We start from the raw sequence: 22,052 nt of genomic DNA, 5'->3' as shown, positions 1-22,052 counted from the left end.
AATTACAGTAATGTGATTACTTTTTCAGGAACAGTAGTGTAAGGGATCTTAATCTGAAATTCATTAATTAGATTACAGTGAATATTCGTTCCATTACCTTGGCATTTGAAGGTCAGTCTCACCGGGAGTTTATGGAAGGTTGATACGTGAAGCTCATTATTAATACGTGATGTCTTGTTTGTTTAATTTGTACAAAACTTTAATGGTAAAAACAGTATGTGGTTTTACAGGGTGTTATGTGTTGGAGTGTTTCTTGACTGAACTCAGTGACTTACTGGTGTTTTGTCAAAGAAATGAGACGTGTAGTAATGTGTGAGTCATAGACTGTATAAATAATAGACGTAGCTACAGTGATGTCACCCACTTTTTTCTGGACTGCTGTTTTGACGTCTCAAGTTTGGCATATCGGCCAGTGCCATCTTGGTTTTTTGGAGCCAGAAGTGACCATATTTGGTGTTGTAGCCTCGTGGACAGCCTGTCGCTCAAGCAGCCCTGCCTGTATATATGCATAATTGGGGCCTTAATAAAATGTAAATGGGTGAGTCATATAAAAATTCACTCCTGTACAGTTGTCATGAACGGGGAAATTAGCTACAGGGACCGAAACCATTTTTGCACCAGGCTGTAAACCTGTTTATCTCTGCTGTAAAGTTGAGCATTTTAACATGGGGGTCTATGGGGACTGACTCCGTTTGGAGCCAGCCTCAAGTGGCCATTAGATGAACTGCTGTTTTTGGCACTTCTGCATCAGCTTCATTACTCGACCTCAGAGGTTGGCGCTTGGTGTTAATTGGTGAGCTTTAGAGGTGCTGTTGGGCAGGTTTTGTTGTCTTTTGGACTAGGGCTGCAACTAACGATTATTTTCATTGTCGACTAATCTGTCGACTGTTTCTTCGATTAGTCAACTAATCATTTTATCGAAAAATGTGTTAAAATGTTGAAAAATGTTGGTCTGTCTCTCCCAAACCCCAAAATTATGTCATCTAATGTCTTGTTTTATACTCACGCCAAAGGGTTTCAGTTCACCGTCATGGGAGAACGAAAGAAGCTGCAATGAGAGTATTTTGGGGTACTTTTATTGTACTTTTCTATGAAAAATGACTCAAACCAATTAGTCGACTACAGATTATTTTAATAGTCGATTAGTCATCGATTAGTTGACTAATCGTTGCAGCCCTTTGGACAGAGGTATGCTTCCTGTTTTGCTCCTGCTGTCAGCCTCTGTGCTAAGCTAACTGTTTCATATTTACAGACAGGAGAATGATAGCGACATTCTCATCACATTTCTCATCAGGAAAAGCAGATAAGCGAACCTCCCAAATATCCAGCTATCACTTTAAATCTACATTTTCATCAAGATATTTGGTCCATGCTTTATAGTCCAGTTAACAAACGGTTAATGCTTTTAAAAACCACAATCTTGAGTTCAACCCACCCGAAGTGAACTCTTCGCCTACCTGACAGCCACTATGTATGTTTGATGTCTGAGAGATGTAAGTTTGTTATGAGGTTGGCTGAGTTCATGCAGAGTTTGTGTGAATCGTCCTCAGGCTTCAGCAGCTCTTCTCTCCTTCACCTGCCTGCCCTTGAAGCCCCATCGCTTCCTGCTGCTATTGTACTAACGTGCCCCTCAGCCACCTGGGCCCCTGCGTCAATCTGTGGTTTACCAACGATCCACACTCAGATACCGGACAACACTTGTTGTGAAAGCTTCCGTGAAATTCTGACACATGATTTTGGACATGCAGGATTTTGGGGTTTTTTTCTTGCTTTTCATAAACAGAAATGAGAAATTTGCTGATGCAAAACATGCCGTCAAATTTTAAGCCTCATGACAAAATGGATGTTTGATGCTGACTGGTGATGACAGCCTGAATGTGGTCATCCTTAATGTGGCGAATGTGCCAACAGGCTTCAGGTTCTGGTGTAGTGCTGAAGAGACACTAACCTGTCTCTCAGGGACTGTATGAAAATTATTAGGAGGAGGAGGAGCAATGCAATTTTAATTTTTGCTCAAGGGAGAGTAGTCTGCTTTTTTTTTTGGAGTCTCATATTTTTTATTCTTACCCAGTCTTTTTAACTCAGCCGTCTCTTGTGAGATTTGTTACATTAAAAACAGATCAAAATCAATAGATTGGCGTTCATGTGCCACCTGTGATAAAAGAGCATTTTCCATAAGCAGAGGAACTAATACGGCTGTTTTGAGAAACACAATACACGTGGATCTTATTAGTGATTGATCTGATCTCCTGCAGTTAAATTAAATGTATCCTATGACGTTAGTCAGTAATACAGGTTCAGCAGCACACATTTGTTCAGTGTAGAGAGATGAAGCATGATGATTGTTTGCAGTGTCACAAACATGTTCATTTCCTGCCTTTTTAGTTCACAGGATGATTTGAACTCACAAACTTAATCATCCATTTTCCCACAGTTAACTGAACTGTAACCAAGACATTCATAGCTTTGTTTATATGTATCCCTTTTCATGTTAAACCAACTTTATTTAAGCATGAACCAAGAAGTTAATGTACTGTTAGCATAGTAAGCAGCATCATCTTATCTTACTATATAATGACGAAAACTCTGTCTCTGTGTGTGTGTTCCACGTTTTTCTCCTCACTGACTCGGTCAATCCATGTGAAATTTGAAAAAAAATCAGTTGGCCAAAGGGGGGCGCTATAGCAACCGATCGAAATTGCAAACTTTGAATGGGCATATCTCATGCCCCGTATGTCGTAGAGACATGAAACTTTGCACAGAGATGCCTCTCCTCATGAGGAACACATTTGCCTCAAGAACCCATAACTTCCGCTTGTATAGATTTTCCGCCATTTTGAATTTTTTGAAAAACACTTCAAATGGATCTCTTCCTAGGAAGTTTGAGCGATCTGCATGAAACTGGGTGAACATAATCTAGGGAGCAATATCTAAAGTTCCCTCTTGGCAAAAGTTGGAAAACTTACTAAAACTGAGCTTCTATAAGGCAATGAATATTGCGGAGGGCGTGGCTCATCACATAAAGGTGTAGAACATCTCAAGGGTTTCACCCATCACCACGCAACTTTGTAGGCATATGACCACACATAATCTGAGGGGACCCCTCCATTATTGACCCCATCAAACAAAATGGGGGCGCTAGAGAGCTCATTTCTTATCTAGGCCTAACCGCCATATGGATTTTTACTAAACTTGGTAGATATGTAGAACAGGACGCCTCAAGGTGACTGGAGAAATTTAACTCTAATTGGCAACTGGGTGGCGCTATAACAACAGAAAAATGCTTCAAAATGGCTAAAATGCGACCGATCGCTGTGGCTCCCCCTGTGGACCAATGTTTGGGGTTTTTTTTCCTAATTTTTGGTATAACTAAGTCATGGTATGGTATGCTGTACTCTATGGGTCTGGACTAGTAAGATATTGAATGTTTAAATCAAGGTACATCATCTGGAATTATTTCTATTTTCTTAATAATGGTTAAAGGCAACCAGCCGGTCGTGGCGCTCAGTGGCATCAGAGGGAAATGCAGTGGGACAAGAACGAAAGTTAAGGTGGCAAAAGTCCTAGAAGCGCGGGCGGGAGGGATGGTAGATACGTCCAATAAACACCAACCTTCACCCGGGAAAGCGGTGCTTGCATCCCATAAGGTTATGAAGCCAAACCCAAAATGTTGAAACGTGACGAGGTTGGAGTGAGAATGTGTTTTTAAAGGATTAGTTCCATATTTTGGGAATGCTTATTTGCAGAGAGTCGATAATTGAACGGCATGTCAGTGGTATCGGCCGATTTTCGGTGTCAGAATCGGCCAACATGATTTTTCCTATTTTGCACAATGAATGAATATAATATACATTGAAAAGTATTGTCTTTCATGTCTCCATCTGTTGGTGGGCCGTCATGATAAGAGTATGCATGCATAATATGATGTTAATTCCACTACAGCAGAGACTTGATGATCACTACAATTAGGTAGGGAAAAGAGTGGATATATTGGTATCAGTATCAGTTATCAGCCAAATGACTTGTTATACATTGGCATATCGGATATTGGCAAAAAAATCCAACATCGTGCATCCCTACTAGCTTAGCAGAAAGAACACAAACAGATAGTCTGGCTCTGTCCGACAGCTCTCTATATCTTGCTTGTTTAATCTGTTCAGTAACTGAAGTGTGAAATTGACTATTGCTGTTAAGGTTCAGTGTGTCTCTGCTCTCCAATAATTTTCATACAGTCTCTTAAGACAACAAAATCTCATAGCCACATATTCAAAGAAAGGATAACCTCACTATTTTTCTCTAAATTAAGATGATCCATAGATTTTACTGGCAGAAATTAGATTAAAATATCTTAATACAATTTGTTTTGCCCTGAACTCATCATGCTGTGTTTATTCCTCTGTCCTGCAGGGAGAGCTGTTGAGCCCCTGCCGCTGTGACGGCTCAGTGCGCTGCACCCATCAGCCCTGCCTCATCCGCTGGATCAGCGAGAGGGGATCCTGGAGCTGCGAGCTTTGCTACTTCAAGTACCAGGTCCTGGCCATCAGCACCAAGAACCCTCTGCAGGTAACATGAAGGGAATCTGCAGCACAAACACACAGCAGCTTTAATCTGTGGAGATATAGATTTTAACACAGAGAAAACAACACAAGTCTTCACACTCCCCTCCTGGAGGTACACCCCTTAAGTAGCCTGAAATGTACTTGTACTTAACTTTCCATTTAATGCTTCTTCATACTTCTGCTCCACATTTATTTGGCATCATTAGTGAGAAATTCAGATAAATAATACAAAATATAAACAAATAAATTATGTATTATTATAGGTTAAGATACAACTGTATTGATCCCTGGGGGAGGATTCACAGGCCACCCAGCAATATATATATAAAGTAATTAAAATTAGCTCCACCTTTACCAGCTGCATCCTTAAAGTGATGAACACATTAATGCATCAGTAATTATAATCCAGTGCAGTAACATATATTATTATGAAATGGGCCAGTCTGCATTTTAAGTAGTCTTTTGGTCCTTCAAAGGAACTGTGTGTAAGATTCAGGGGGATTTATTGGCAGCTAACAGTGAGGACTGCAGATTGCAACCAGCTACAACTTCTCCTGATTAGAATTCCTTGAGTGTTTAGGAGGTTTTTACCAGGAGCCAAAATATCCGCAAACTTTCTCTCCAAAACAAACGTACCTGGGGTCCCATTTTCAAAACAGTGTATAGGATCTGTACTAAAAATGCACTTGCGAACAAATGCCAAAAATGGCGTTTTTTTCCCGTCTCCACAATGTTAGACACTGATGAAAAAAGCTGTCCTTTCATGTCGGCATGATACACGGCCGGTTGCCATTATAGTTAAACAGCACTCTGTAGCACCAGGGGGAAATGTGGTGGGACAAGAGAGAAAGTTAAGGTGGTGAAAGTCCGAGTAGGGTGGGTGGGAGTGGCGGTGGATGGGTCCAACTAACACAACCTTCACCTGGGAGGGCAGTGTTACGAGACACGAACACTGCCCTCCCACGTGCTTTTGTTGCCTCAACCCGTTAGCTGCTGTAGGAAAAAAGTCAATTCGGGTCGTTGCACTGACGTAGTGCTTTTATTTTGAAAATTATTATTATGTATTTTGAAAGACGACAATTCATGTAACAGGAAGAACTTGACACAGCGTCCCAGAATGTCAAAAACCAACGTACCCAGGGTATCTTTTTCGTTGTATGTGGACGTGTTAAGTCATATCTGGATGTTTTTACATCCTGAATTTTTAAATTATCCCCAGAGGTCTCCTCCTCTTAAAGACAAACAGTCTTGGTGATTTTAATGAAAACGCTAATGGTCCTATCAAAAGCCAGTGTTTGATTTGTCCGTTCTGCAACTGTAGACAGAAACGGCTCATTCTAAGATAAAAAAAACAAAACAATTCTTATTTTCAGGTGATTATACACCAAAGAAAACATACTCATTATATTATATTATATTGCATTTCTGCCAATATATCCCACTAAATCCTACTCACTGCAGGTGCTACATCCTGCTTAGCCCTCTGTTTCCATCCTTGCAGTGGATAAGTTAAAAAATTTTAAATGCATGACTTTTACTTGGAACAGTATTTATACACTGTGCTATCATTACAGATAAAGCTACTAAAGCTACGGTTACTGAGCTTGTCCAGGGGAATCTGACTCAAACAAGCCGACCCACAACACAGTTCAGTTCAGTTTGGTGTGAAAAAGTCTCATCAGTTTCTTTAAAAACCACGTCCAACCCGCTCCTTCAGTCAGGATTCAGGTTATTAGATAAACATCACGTAAACATGATGGGGATGTGAATGTGTAAACGTCCTCTCGACATGCAGGCAAACACAACGCCGTCACGCTCTGTGAGGTGTGATTGTTTTAAATTCTTAAATCAGGCAGTCAGATCTTTATCGTCGTCGGCGCTGACAGAGACGTTTCATAACAACAAATACAACATAGAAACTGCATCAGACCCAAACACTCTTTGCTAGAACAAATCTCGGGCCGTCGCTGTGGTGTGAGGACTGTTTGCCATATTGTGCTGACACATTTTCCCTCTGCGTCACCGTCCTTCTGCACTCCTCTTCAGAGGCAGCTGATGGCTCGAAAACCTATTGAGAAGATGCCATTTATACTATATGTGTGTGTGTGTGTGTGTGTGTGTGTGTGTGTTTGACATATTAGTTAACGTGTGTATTCATCATGGACTCATACATGGTGATTTCTCTCTTTGGTGGAGAGAAACTGTACGTTTACTCATGTACAACTTTGACGTGCTTATACTTTACATAAATCGGGTGTTGCCAGATTATGCTACGTTACACTTCTACTACACATTTCAGACAAAGATATTGTACTTGTTGCTACACCACATTTATTTAACATTTATAGTTACTTTACAGATCAAGATTTTACGTTAAAAAACACGTAGTATGTTTACTGATTACAGTTAATTATAGATTAAACAGGTTGTTTTTTTGTTCTCATCTTTGTTTGGCTTATGACCCCTCTGTATTTCTGCACTTGTTTGTGGGTACGTGTAAACGTTTTGAAGTAGCTCAACTGATCTTGTTCTAAAAACAAAATGTATCCAAAGAATTGTGAGTAGGAGGACAAATAAAACTAAACAAAACAAATGCTGATCTTTAGTAATTTCATTGTCACAATATCTAACCAGTAAGCCACCAGCTGGGCGGCACAGTAAATACCTCCCACCGACGTGAGTCACATTTAACACCTTTAATACCATGTAGTACAATTACATGAGACCTAATGAGCAAGCTGACGGAGGGGTCGAAATAATCAGACAAAAGTACCAGATAAATGTTTTAAATAGTTAGCTGAGAGAGGATAAACATCTGAAATAATTAGACATAAAAAGTTCAACTTACACAGACCAAAGTGAATACAAGGAAGGACATTAGAAGACGTTAGCCTCGCGTCACCAGGCTCTTCACGTACGGGGAAGAGCCTGGTTTCCATTCACTCTGAATTTTGTCTGGATTCTGGTTCCAGTCTAGAGAGCGGATCCGGAATTCACCAAATTCACCAAAGTAAAAGTGTTCACCAAAGTAAAATCGATTTACAATAAAAGAAAAAGGTTAACTTAATGGCTTGTGGCTTTTCTTGTAAATTATATTCTTTAAATTAAAAAGTTTCACTGCCTTTTTATGAGCTTGGTGCTTTTATTTTGACGGAAAGGCGCATCCATCGAATTCCGGATCCTGTCTTTCTCGCCCTGGTTCCAGTTCCTTATCAAAACGGCCACTAAACGGCCTCAGACTAAGAAGACGTTGGTAGGATCAAATCAGTAATTCAAATGTTTAAGTTTACAGTACTTGTAAAGTAAAGTTTTCACTACGGTAATTTTTCTCCCATTTCAAGTTGTTGTAAGATGAGATTTATTTTCATGAGGACGTATCCTGTAGATTGTTTTTCTCTGTTCATTATTTTGCATCTTCATAATTTAATGTTAACTACATTCATATATTTTTTACATATTATATTTTGCTCTTTAGGTTAAATTTGGAACTATTAAATACCGCGCACCCTGTGTGCAGGTAATGAGAGTTAGGATTAAGTTTGGCTGAGTGATATATATAAGATGTGAGATGCCACTATTGTTGTCGATGTTCAGTTGTCCTACATTCTTTTTCTGACATTAAAGTGGATCAAGCTGGATCTCTGACTTCACCCACAGCCCTTCGATAGTTAATTCAGTAACTTTTAAGTTTATAGGTAAGACATGCCTCACACTATGTTGGGCGACTCTGCACTGATTTGTAGCTATCATTTTTTCCATAAGAAATTGACACTGCGCTGTAATTTTCAGAAACCTTAAATTCAAATTTGTTCCCAGTTGAGCTTTAAATAAAAATGTTTTACCCAACAGAATAATAGTATTTATAATCTGGTGACAGTTTTCATCCAGGACCCCCAAAATAATGTTTAAAGGCGTTAGTTCAAAATAAATGTTTAGAGGCCTCAGCCAGCCGCAGATATCAGTACAGAAATCTGTAATATAAGGCAGTCGAAAAACAAATGCAAGAGATGTTCCTCTTCCTCATATTAATGAATGTTTTTATCGTTGTGTGATGCATATAATTAGGTGTCTATACAAGACAGCATAAATTCAAACAAGCCAGGATGAGAATACAGCGCACACATTTTTAAACAACAAATTAAAAAGAAAAACAACTAAAGCATTTTTCATAATCAAGTCATCACCGAGTAGAACTGAATTCATAAATCATTCACAGAAACATTTACCGCTGAAAAAAATAGAAAATAAAAAGTCATCAAATAATCTTTTCCAGGCTTTTGAGACAAAATTGGCAAATTAACCAAACTTTAACATTTTTGCTCATCTGAGCACCAGAATATTTCAGGGTTTAGTCAAATGATTTCATGGAACATTAACTATCTTAAGTCGTCATATTTTGTACAGTGCAAAAGATAATGGTTCAAATAATTACCTCAAAGTAATGAATTACAGTTGAATCAGTTGAAATAGACTTTAAATGAGCACATTTGGATTCTGACAGGTGGTGTGATGGAGAGGTGATGATGTGGGGGCTCATCTGACAAAAAATGTTGGGAACCAGTACAAAAAAGCAGCGTGTAGTAAAGGCTCCTTGTCACGTTTCTGTAAAAGTATCTAATATTTCACAAAAAAAATGAAAGCTTGATCATTTCTAATCCATTATAGAATTTATTAATTTGAACGTTTGAATGTTAAAATGTCCTAAGATTTAATTTTAGTACATCCTCTCTGTATATATTTAAAGAATCGTATCCTTATATTTAATTTAAATATTTCTTTCTTTCTTTGTGTGTATGTTTTTTTGGTTTTTTTGGTTTTTTTGCTTTTTGTCTCTTTACTAATGTTTTTGGTTAAGTATCTTTGCCCTTTTACTTTCACATTTTAAAATGTAATATTTATATGCACGAATCGAGACCTGACAGATTTTGGGAACTGCTCCTGCACTGTAATTTAAGCATCTGTTAATAAAAAAAGGTCTTTGCACAAAAAAAGATATAAGGAAGTCTGGGGAAAAAATGAATTTAAATTTGTTAAAGAGGATTTTATCTTCCTCTCCTGTTAATTATCTCACATCTCAAATTTATCTGATGGCTCTTTGCAGGGACTCGAGCCTGAGGTTATGAATCACTGGACTTAAGACACCGAGACATTGTTGTAAATACTTTATGTAAAGTTAGGTAACTGAACATAAAGTAGAAACAACTAGCTCTACCACTGAATTATTAACATTTCAATACACATGAAAAAGAGTTGGGATAAAATCACTGTACATGTAAACAGACTGTTTCATACCTTAATTTCTTAGATTTCTCTGCTCCACTTATGTGTATAAACAGAGAATCAATTTCTTCTTGAACTGTTATATAATAGTACATAATATTTAAGTGATTAGCACTTCGGATTTGTACAAACTGGTGAAAATAATACTCAAGATTTATCGCTAATTTGTGCAGATAAAAAAGATCCAATGGCCCGCCCACAGGCCATTGTATGGTTTATTTGATGATTTATGGTAAGTAAACAGCTGCTGTGTTTGCTGTATTTAAGTGGTTTACTCATTCGACCTATGGTTCAAAGGTCCTTGTGGTTTAATGGATGTGGACCATTTCGAGATACAGCCACCACAGCAGGTTCAATAAAAGCTTCTGTCAGATAAAAACAAACAAACTAACAGTTATTACTCACATATGAAGCATTATTTTAAACCACAGATCAATATTATCCAGTCAGAAACGGAGCTGACACAGTTCTCACACACTCCCAAGGATCCAGATAATCTAAACCTGCGAAATATTTAGTCCAAACACATTAAACATCCATAGATATCCATAAACTGCCATTTCATGGTTTCAAACATTCATATTTCTCCATATATTATCCATAATATCTACATTTTGCATATAAATATTTTATATTGTAAAAAGCTTGCTGTCAAAATGGCGGCTGACTCTGACCTTTTGATTGACACCTTACTGGAGCCAATGGGAGCTTCCAAACTCTCACTACAACAGCCAACAGAAAGAGCCTGCTTTATTCTCTTAGTTCTCAGAGCCAGTCAATAGCCAGCAATTGGCTCAGTGGCTTATGGGTCTTGTTATTAATAGGTTCGTTCGAGATGAGCCAGGCCTGCACAGATTTGATCACCGGCAATCGGCGCTGAATGCATGCCGGTTAGTTTTGTGTCCGACTTCATCCCCACTTGCTCTGATGTATTACAGAAGTGGACGGCGATAAAACCGCGAGAGCGAGGCGGCCGCAGTTTTTAGAGCCAGGCGCTGCAGTTGCTCTCCACCGACTGCACCGCCTGGCTCTCACCTGATCTAACTGCTGATTGGTTCAGATGTCGACTCAATAAGATGACGTTTTAGATAAACTACTCACTTTTGTTGAATTTTAGAGATTAAGATTTGTCTGTTTGAAGGTTTATTGTGTGAAGTTTAGCTGTCAGAGACTGAATACATTCATCAAACTATACAGAGTCTACTGTGTATTAATATTGGACAGTTTAATTATTGAAGTATTTAGCAACACAGAGACTTGTGGTCAGTGGGATGTGAGGATTCTTAAAATAACATCTGTACAGATGTGAAGCCCTGACTGTATCTGACTGAGCCTTAATGAAAGCTGTTGTCTTGTATTGGATTTCCTCTTAAAATATGAACCTTACATTCAAGCACTGTTTAGCCTAATTAGCCTGTGTAGTTGAGGGGACAGGTCAAACTGATATGATGCTGATTTACAGGAGGATTCATATCAAATGGAGGATAAACCATGAACATAAACTACAGATCACCTGTAAAGCATTTTAATAAATTAATCTATCATAATTTAAACAACTGGAGACTGAGAACAAACTGATATATGGGTCTGATCACTTTTTTAATGAATTGACATCATTCCAGACAGGATGTTAGTGTGTCTGTGACTTCCTGTACGGACTGAAGGCTGCTGGAAACTGTCGGGAAAATGTCCGACTTCACCGCAGCTTTTTGTCACCGCCCCCCGCTGCAGCCGCCTGCTCTCGTCTACTTTCCAGGCGAGGCACAGTTCATCTCGAATGAGCCTAATGACATTCCTCACCTCCAGAGGAGTTTTTAACCCCTTACTGTCATTATAGACTTCTATAAATGTACATAGATTAGAAACAAATTGCTTTTTCCACTCATAATCACACATTCAGTACATGATTTTACCCTCTTTTTTTTTTAAAGCGCCTGGACAAAACCTCAGAAAAACATTTTCTGTAAAATTGTTACTAACTGGACTAGATGAGGCTTCATGCTATGGCCCCTTTGTGTTTCCAGCAAATACCTCCCAGTTCTAGTCGTCTCCACCATCCTCACTTGAGTAATCTGAGTACTTCTTCCACTGCTGACCCTTTTCTCCTCTTCCAGTGGCAGGCCATCTCCCTGACGGTGATAGAGAAGGTGCAGATTGCAGCCATTATTCTGGGTTCCCTTTTCCTCATCGCCAGCATCTCCTGGCTCATCTGGTCCTCCCTCAGCCCGTCGGCCAAGTGGCAACGTCAGGACCTGCTCTTCCAAATCTGCTACGGCATGTACGGCTTCATGGATATCGTCTGCATAGGTAAAGGGCACCAAAATATGACACCATAAAGTCACATGTCAGTATTAACAAGCTTCAGCAGCAGGGTCCAACAGATAGATGTTTTTGTTTCCATTTTAGATTTTATACGTCTGAAGATACTGAACCCCTTCATGTATAGTAAGCCTCATATGTCTTTAAATGTAAACCTGAAGAGAACACTGAAGGAAACTTTTCACACAAAATCCTCACATATAAACCCCTTTAACGCAAATTTGTATGGTCCTAGGAATCAGTCTACGTCACTATTTTGGCATCTCAAAAGGCAAAAAATTGCAACCTTGGCTTGTCATACAGGCCTTATATTGGATTCTGTTTATGTTAGAGCCTCTGAAATTTGGTATAACATCAATCAAATGCTATATTTTTGGCAGGAAGTATAGAAACGTCCATATGTATGTACTTCGGGGACTGCATGGGGCGCCAAAACAACCCATTTTGCATGTTATTTTCCCCTCATTTTCAAGGGACAGTAATTAAAGCCATGACATCTGCTTGTGCGTGCAAGCGCTTTGATTCAAGGGCGCAGGTTTGGTTTCAACATTGGGAGGTACACAAATGAAGCAGGGGGTTTGGGGGTCCTCCCCTTGAAAATATTGAGCAGTAAACACAGTTTTCATGCACTGATTTGTGCCGTTTGTGCATCAATATATGTTGTAAATATCTTTACTTTTCTCAAAAATAACAGTCAGCTGCTACTTTCATGTTTTATTGGGGGGTCTAAATATTGAGGGGGACATGTCCGAGTTTCATCCACCCCAAAATCTATGCCCATGTTTGGCTCTGTTGTACGCCATTTTGTCTGTGCTCCCACCAAAAGTCATGGCTCTAGGAACTGTATGTCTGAAGATACTGAACCCTAAAAATGTCTAAGGCGGTTTTCAAGGGGCAAAATGAAAGTGACAACATTCCCAGTGGCAAAAAAGCTATACAAGTTTTATTTTCTCAAATATAATCTACATAAAGTTTGAACAAAACCTAAAATGTAAACAGAAACCTGTATCTGATTTGACACAGGATGACCCAGCAGCAGCAGAGGAATACAAATCATATAAGAATATCACATGAAACGATGGGCGTAGTACAAGGTTTATGTTACAGAGCACGGAGGGATGCATTATGCAACAAGAAGCTCTGCAGCAACACAAAAATATATTAATAAACATAGGTCGCATTATGCAAGGACAAACTAAAAAACATGTATTCAGTTCACATTCTGTTGGTTGTTAAGGTCACACAAAATTACACAGAAACAAAACTAAATAAGCAGATGGTGCAAAGGTAGGAGATGACAAACACACACAAAAATAAGAAAATTTTGATGATGTCGCAGAGAACAAGAGATTCTGTTTTCTAGGAGCAACCTGGTTGACTGTTCTTGTGTAACTGTGAGTTGCCCGTGTAAGACAACACTGAGAACAGATGGCATCAGATATCTGCACTGTGATTATTGCCAACTGTCTATTCTCATCCACAGGCGAGATGGAAAGTTCCTACCTATGATGCTGATTGCAGATTTTTAAAGGGGACATATTTTGCTTATTTTCAGGTTCATGCTTGTATTTTGGTTTCTACTAGAACATGTTGACATTTTTAATGGTCCAGAAAACACTGTGTTTTTCTCATATCGGAATACAGGCCTACCTGTATTAACCCTCTGTCTGAGAAGGCTCTGATTTATCGCCTGTCTCTTTAAGCCTCACCTCTGAAAAGCCCAGTCTGCTCTGATTGGTCAGTGTTTGCAAGTCTTCTACATTTCGGCGTCTCTGCCGATTAAAGCTGCAGCCGGAGTAACTAAGTAGACCCACCCACCAGTTACATGACTTGCTCACCATACCTACACCATCAGCCACCTTCGCCCCTTAGGGCCCGTCCCAATACCCCCCCTTAGCCCTACCCCTTGGCCCTACCCCTAGATTTGAGGGTAGTGGTGTCCCAGTTCTTTTTGCGTGTAGGGGTAGGGGGGCATAACGAGCGATCGTGGGTATGAAACTAGCCCTTCAGAGCGAAAGGATTTCAGATGCTGACTTGCCAGCAAGGGGTAGACGTCGCCATGGCTACCACCGAGCAAGAGACAGGGAAAAAAGTTTTTATTGCTATTCACGATGTCTAGATTGGAGCTGACAGAAAGCTAGCCAGCTAGCTAACGTTACCGTCATCAAGGTCCTTGTTAGCTAGCTAGCTAGCTCGCAGTATCTGGCGTCTGTCATCTGCCCTGTTCTGCAAAATTGTCAGATTTTTCACATTATGATAAGACGCCAGCTAGTATAACTATGCTGCCTCTAATGTTAGCTGGTTAGCTAGCTAGCAGAAGTCCCCTGTTGCACATATCTTATTACTCTAATAGTATGTTAGTAGCAAGCATAATAGTAGCTAACATTACCGTTACGTTGTAGATGCCGGTTGGAAATGTAGAAGGCTCGCAGCTTCCTGTTTAAAATAGTTACGTATGCCTGAACGTAACCGATGCAGTGACGTAGTGAGTGGTGTCCCAGTTCCTAGGGAAAGATTTCAACCCCTACCCCTCGCTGCTTCATTTCGAGGGCCAAGGGCTAGTGCACAAGGGCTGAGGGGTAGTTGACAAGGGGGGTATTGGGATTGGGCCTTAGTCTGGAGGCAGAGGCCCTGGACAAAACGCGAACTTAGTATTTAGTTAGCTATGAAGTGTTAAAACAGAGGCGGTTAAGGTTAGGGTGTGGTTTTCAAACTTTTTGTGCCCAAGACACACCGAGGTGAGCCAGAATCTTAAGGCACACCTGTATTTATAGCTGTGCACATATATGTAACATGTGTTATTACTCGTATCGAAATACAATGCAATAAAAATGAAAAAAATAAGACAGGAAGCTTTCATGATAGTGTCTACAGACAGTTTTTTTTTTGTTCAATTTTCTTTCAATGGTAGGTCGTCATAACCGGTGCTTTGTTGTAATTTGCTCCGTACAATAAAGCGATCCACTGTCCCACTCACAGCTCTCTCTTTTTAAATATTATCATCCCTCACACTGGCTGCCAATCAAAGCTTTTGATGTGTCACACACTTATGATTCCCACGCGCCAATGACGACAAATGGGTTCCCTGTGAAGGTTTTTTAAATTGAATTATATTAAATTAAATTACTATTTTTAGCTAGAGTGCCTATTTATAAGGAAAGTGGTGCTCACAACATACTGATAAAAATTCATTTAGAACTTTTTGCGCAGGCCCAGTTTAATATTGCAATAATAATGTGTGGTTATCACAAAATCCTTGGGCAGAAGTACTGGGTTAGGGTAAGAATTATATCTCATAACTTGTAAGGTGAATCACATCTTTACATAAAATGAATTATAAAGTGGATTATTGCTACGTTTGGCCTCATATTTATTCACTACAATGTTGTTTCGTAGCAGGTTTCAAATAACCATTGTGTTGGTGGGTTTGTCCTGTACTGGTGGTGGGCGCGGTGTGTAGGAGTGTGTCATGTTAATTCTGAACTAAATGTGGCTGCTAGTGACGTGTGGGTCAACATACAACCTGTGAGTCCCTGCTGGTTAACCTGTGGGTCGAAGTCCGACATATTCAAATCTCTCCTTTCCTAATGGAGAAAAAGAAAATATGTATAGGCCTAACACCACATCCTGACAGCAAGCAAGTATCTCTCTGTCCACACTGACTCCGTTAAATATGCACGGGGTCAGACAGAGCAGATCGGCTCTCATAACAGGCTGAGTTGGTGCAGGTTTTAAAAACCCTGATCCACACATCAGCAGTGGCTGCAGACATACGTGTCTTGTCTTTGCAATGTTATTGCAGCTGTAGAATGACTGCAGTGGGATATTGTAGCACTTTCTACCATGAAGAATCACCAATAAAAGCATCTAAACACAAGCTGACAAGTTTTAGCAGGAATATGATCTGAAATCAGGGAGAAATGAAGAAAATCGGCAACCAAGATTACATGTTTCACTGTTAGCATGTAGCTACATGTAGCAGTGTATGTAATGTAAACACTTGCAGTGGTGTGTCTGCAGCAGATGACCATATAAAGAAATCTGTCACCATCTGACGTCAGCTTGTAGCCAAAGGAAACATATTGAGAACAGTCTGAAGCCTTCTGAAGGTTTTTGCCCACAGAGATCACTTTCATATATGTTTACCTCATTATTAGAAACTTAGGCCACTCTTAATCTGAACATTCGAGATTGTATAATTACATATACGAAAGCATAATAGGTCTCCTTTAAAATTTGGTGTAAAGAAAGCGTGAATTCATTGATACACTGTCCTCCTCTCTTCATCTTCCTCCCCAGGCCTCATCATCCATGAGGGATCATCAGTGTATCGAATCTTCAAACGATGGCAGGCTGTCAATCAGCAGTGGAAAGTTCTGAACTATGAGAAATCAAAGGACTTGGGCGACCCGCTGAGTTCGAGCAGCAAGACGGGGGCTCGCGGCTCTCGCGGCAACCCTCACGGTCTGGCCAGCAGCAGCGGGGGTCGACAGAGCAGGAGGTTAAGAACTATTCTGAACCACCACTGTGGATACACCATCTTGCACATCCTGAGCCAACTGCGGCCCAACGACCCCCGGATTAGCGCCGCCGCCAACCGGGAGGTGGTGATGAGGGTCACCACCGTATGAGTGAGGGGATGGACCTCGTCTTTGTGTCCAGATGTAAATGAGAGGACGGACTCACGGACCTAACTTTAAACAGACTCGTGTAGGCGACACGAACCCTGCGAGGAGCCAAGTGACGCCACATCAACAGACACTTGAGGATTTCTCCTCTTGTTTCGTACAACAAAAGGAAGCCAGATGCTCCTTTTCAATAATTAAAGAACTGATGAAAAATAAAGATGCATTAAGAGACATAAAATGAAACGTGTGGAGGAAAAAACAGTGTAAACAGGCTTTATAACCTAATCCAAGATGACGAGACGTTTTTTCCAGTTCAATATCAGGATGCACAGAGACATTTTTCTTTGATTTGATCCTCTTGGTTTGATTTGTATCTATTCTTTTTCTGTTTGTTTTTTACTCACTTTGATTTTGTACGGATGTTTGATTTTAGAGGAAATCATGTAACTCCATACATGCCAAGCATTTCCAGACAGCTATGTATAATGATCTTAAAATTTCTACAAGATAACTGATGCTGGTAAATAGACCGAAAACTGAAACAAACAAACCAACATGAGGGAGAAACACAGAGGTGAACAATAAGTCATACAAAGTAAAAAAAAGAGAAAATAATAAAAAAAAAAAGAACAAAAAAAGAAATCAGTAAGATTTCAGTGACACTTAACCTTTCTGCAATAAAGATACGTATGTACATTTCACAGGGAATTTTGCATGGGTATATAATTTTATTCTTCATCACATAACATAAGCACATGACAAATTTGCTCTATTTCGAATGGTGCTTGCCAAAATAAACACTTTAGAAACATCTGATTTCACTGCACCAACTTTTTGTCAACATGACAAATGGCAGTGTGTTACAGCTATTTCAGCTAAAATACAGATTGTTGCTGCTGTGTGCTGATTCAGATTTGATAATAAGTAAACTATTGGATTAAAAATGGGGATCAGATGATCTCTTACTACTCCGTCTCACTCTGTCTCTTCTTTACTCTCACCTGTAGCTGAAAGCATGCATGGTCCAGTGTGTCGCTGTTTGCTGGTGTAAAAGTGAGATTGAAATGTTGCTGCTTTTATTTTCAATAGTTTTTTTTCTTCATTTATTAAAGTGGAAACCCCTTGCTCAGGGTTTCTAAGTGGTATTATTGGTGCCTCTGTCACGAAGACAACCGGTTTGCTTTCTGTTTTCCTCAGACAACGACCAGCAACACAGGACACACTGCATTTTGTTTTCCACGTTTACTTCCATTGTTCTACCGTCCATCATTTCCACCACTGGAGATAATAACTGCAGAGAATTTACACTGATGCTCTTACGCCCCGTTTCCACCAAACACTTTCATAATAGTAACCCTTCAGACATGGTACCTAGACCCTAGTGTTTCTACTGCAAACAGTACTCTTTTATGTGGGCGGGTTTTGAAATTTCCAGTTTAAAGTCAGGTAATTGTTGTCGTCTTTTTTCAGCAGCTTCTCTAATGTGATGATTGGACACTTTTCTCTGCTTTATGTAATTGTAAACCGAATATTTGGGGTTTTTAGACCTTTGATCAGACAAAACAAGATGTAGATGTCATTTCGGGCTCTGGGAAACTGTGGTGGACATTTCTCACCTTTTTTCTGACATTTTAAAAACTGAACAATCAACTGATTAATTGGTAAACTACTGGACAGATTAATCAATAATGACAATGTACAAAAAAATACTCTATTCAAGTTAGTCAAGTTTCATTGGTCATTTCGAGATCTAAAGATTCAAGTCAGCTTAAATAAATAAATGAATAAACTCAGGTTTCTGAATCTGTATTGGTTAAATTACACACCAAAATTCAAGATGAAAACTTCCCATGAACATCGAGGCTCCAAAATATAATCAATCGAGCTTAGATGTAACTGATCAGACCTCTAATAATACAGAATAATATTTACAATTTGGACAGAATAGTTTTTAGATTCCTTCACACAAAAGAAATGTCATTTTTTTGTGATAACTTATAGTATAAAGTGATACAGATATCACAAATTAAAATCTAAATAAATAAATCTACTGACTATAATGAAGGAACATTAAGTATCACTTTAAAATACAGCCTGTGTTGTTCAAGATAAAGTTGTTAAAATAAGGTACCAATAAAATGTTGATTTCTACTTGATTTACAGTGGAAGAAAACAAGACTGTCAGGAGTTACAATTGGGCAATTAAGAGAAAAGAATAAATGAATTATACTCTAGTATTTTTGTATGTATCCTGGGAACCTACATGGTGCTATTGCACAACACTGTTAGGGGGGAAAAACACTTATAACACGTACATGATATTCTGCTGAACCTGTAAGGTAATGAAGGTATTTCAGAGTTATGATTAAACTGCATGGGTACAGTGAGGTGACAAAAGAGGTTTTGGGAAAATCTTCAAACTCAGATGAAGGGGTTATTTAATTTAATTTAATTTAATTTAATTTAATTTAATTTATTTAATTTATTTTTCAGCATGTCCAAATGAGATCAAAAATTTTTCAGGACAAGACAGACCTGTCCAAGGTAGCAGCTACCTTGACTTACTAAAGAACATTTAAAATACTACAGGACTATTTTAACTCTTTAATTACACAGTAACAACAAATTAACATCAGTGAGTACAACTATTGTCATTTTGGTTGCATATTGTCACTAAACTTTGAAATAACATAATTATGTCAGGCCTGTAGGTTCTGCAGAGCATCAGTTTTAGCACCATTTTATCCTAAACTTTTTTCTTTTGCTGTGTTTCGCAAAACCTTGAAGATACGCAGTATTTACAAAAACTTTTTTTTTTGTAAATAAGTAAAGAATTTTTTTAAAGCCATCTGGAACTTTAAAGAATTTTTTTTTATTACATTATTATGCAAACAACAAAAATAATACTGTAAATCAATGGCTGCATTAATGTGAACATTATCGTAATAAAAAAGACCCCATTAATTACAATAAGATCACAAATGCTGAGCGCCACTGATTCATTATGACTTACTGTAAGAATATAATAGAAATATTACAAGCAATTTACAAGCAACAGTTAATAGCCAAAGTGATTACTGTAATGCAGTTATCTCTTGATAAAAAAAAAATATCACAGTGATTCATTAATTAAACCTTTATAATTAGTGAATTAGTGATCCAACAAGAGCAATTCACTCTCTCTCCACAGCAGTGCGTTCAGTTATTGTAGTAAGGTATTGGTGGCAACATGTTGAGACATTTCAGTGAAATGTCAGCTTCATGGTGGAGCTAATCTGTCGAGTCAGATTCATCTTCTGCAACCATGAATGTTTGTACAGTTAACACTGATACATCCACAGACAGATGTTGAGATGATTCATGGGATAAGTGGAAACTTTGACCTGCTGGTGTCTCTACAGATCATCAAAGTTAGTGAGCTTCATCCTCTGGGGACTGTGAATATCTGTACAAAACTTAATGGCAATCTGTCCAACAGTTGTTGAGATATTTTCAGTCTGGAGTGAAGCGGTGGACCAGGAGATTTTGGCTCAGTGTCTCACTGTCAGTATCACCTCAACAGAACAGAACCAACACTGATGTTATTAGCAACACCTGATTTTTCCACTGAGTCAAAATGTCTGCTGTGATGAAGGCGTATAAATCCAGGTCAGGTCAGGGTTAGAGGAGGAACACTGTCCTGCATTTGGTTTGTGGCGTTTGTTCCAAACTGAGGTGTGAATCAGTCAGTGTTTGTCTCCACCTGGTGGCTGCTCCTGCTCCGATCACCCACTACAAGAATAAATCAGACCATGTTCTTTTCTGCCGCTAGAGGGCGGTATAACACCTGCAGCCAGAGGCAGCAGGACATCACTCAATTCAATTCAATTCAATTCAATTCAATTCAGTTCAATTCAATTCAGTTCAATTCAATTCAATTCAATTCAATTCAATTCAATTCAATTCAGTTCAGTTCAATTCAATTCAATTCAGGGGACCTTTATCCTTAAGGCAATTCTTGTGCCAGAGAATGCTTCACATTACAATAACACCAAGTCCAGTTGTCACAATTTAATGTTCACTACCAGAACAACCAGGTCAGGGTCACTCACTGGGTCCAATTTTAGAAACAATAGAGTTTTAAATATCCGGCAAAATATACAAATATACAAGATAGAAGTGTTCTCAAGGAGCAAAATCAAAACCAGTGTCTAACAGAGGAACAACAGAAGTACGATAAGAACAAGAGTTACCAAAAATGAACTAAAATGGTGGAAAAACCACTCTGCCCCGATAATAAATGTTATATTGTATATGATAAAACAATCAGAAGTAGCATTGCACATGATTTTGATATTGATATTGATACTGAAAAGTAAAAGTGCACATGATGTTGAGAAAATATTGAACAAGATATTGAAAAGTTTTATTGTACATCATATAAAGTAATAGTGCAGCTTATGTAGGTGAATATCATAACATGGCTGGTGAGTTTCTGAATCTTTCTTTATATATATTTTTGCATAATTATCGTCTGTATTGTCTCTCCTTTGAGACCACATAGTGTGTTTTATCAAACAATCATCTAGATTTTGCATTAAAGCAAATATAGCTGTATTTTAGCTTCAAATATAAACACCTGGGATAGAGGTAAGGTCATAGCCATTGTACTATTGAAGTCATGTCCTCTGTTGTTGTTACTGGGAAGCTGGATTTTTTAAATGCAGTTAAATGCAATAATTTAACAAAGGAACACACAGTTATAAGCTGATTTTAGTATTTTAAAGGACCATTGTGTGTGATTTAAGGGCATATATTGGCAGAAATTGAATATAATATTCAAAGCTACTTTTCTTTGCTGTTAAGTGTTCATTATAGTAGCCCAGAACACCAACACTGGCTCTAGATAGGGCCGTTAGTTTTCTTCCACGCTTGGCACATGGGACATCTTTCAGTATGTTGCAATCTGCAACTTCACCACTAGATGTCAGTAAAAGCGTCACACTAGACCTTTAAGACTCACTATTTTACATTTTGACAACTTTTAGGCCAGCCAAAAATTAAAAATCAAAAATATAAACAAGAAAAATGGCAATTAGGTCACTTAAAACAATGTATTTTCTAAGCAGCTAATCCTGTGTCACAAATGGAAATATATTCCCTCACTGCTAAGTTTAAAGCATGCTTTCAGGTCTCCTGATAAATAATCAAGCCTATAATGTTATTATACAAACAAATATTAAAGATAACAGATATCAGAAAACAATTAAATGACACACATTTTCAA

General features: G+C 38.7%; 1 protein-coding gene across 1 annotated transcript in view; it reads left to right on the top strand.

Annotated features, from left to right (window-relative positions):
- Positions 1 to 17,728, top strand: part of marchf9 (membrane-associated ring finger (C3HC4) 9) — a 28,749-nt gene extending 11,021 nt beyond the window's left edge. The window contains exons 2-4 of the mRNA XM_049580206.1: positions 4,408 to 4,563; positions 11,954 to 12,146; positions 16,458 to 17,728. Coding sequence (XP_049436163.1) covers positions 4,408 to 4,563; positions 11,954 to 12,146; positions 16,458 to 16,789 — 681 coding nt within the window. The 3' untranslated portion in view covers positions 16,790 to 17,728. The remainder of the gene's footprint in view (positions 1 to 4,407; positions 4,564 to 11,953; positions 12,147 to 16,457) is intronic.
- Positions 17,729 to 22,052: the final 4,324 nt, after the last annotated feature.

This window comes from Epinephelus fuscoguttatus, linkage group LG7 (assembly GCF_011397635.1).
Source record: "Epinephelus fuscoguttatus linkage group LG7, E.fuscoguttatus.final_Chr_v1".
NCBI lineage: Eukaryota > Metazoa > Chordata > Actinopteri > Perciformes > Serranidae > Epinephelus > Epinephelus fuscoguttatus.
This window is presented reverse-complemented; position numbering and strand designations above follow the sequence as displayed.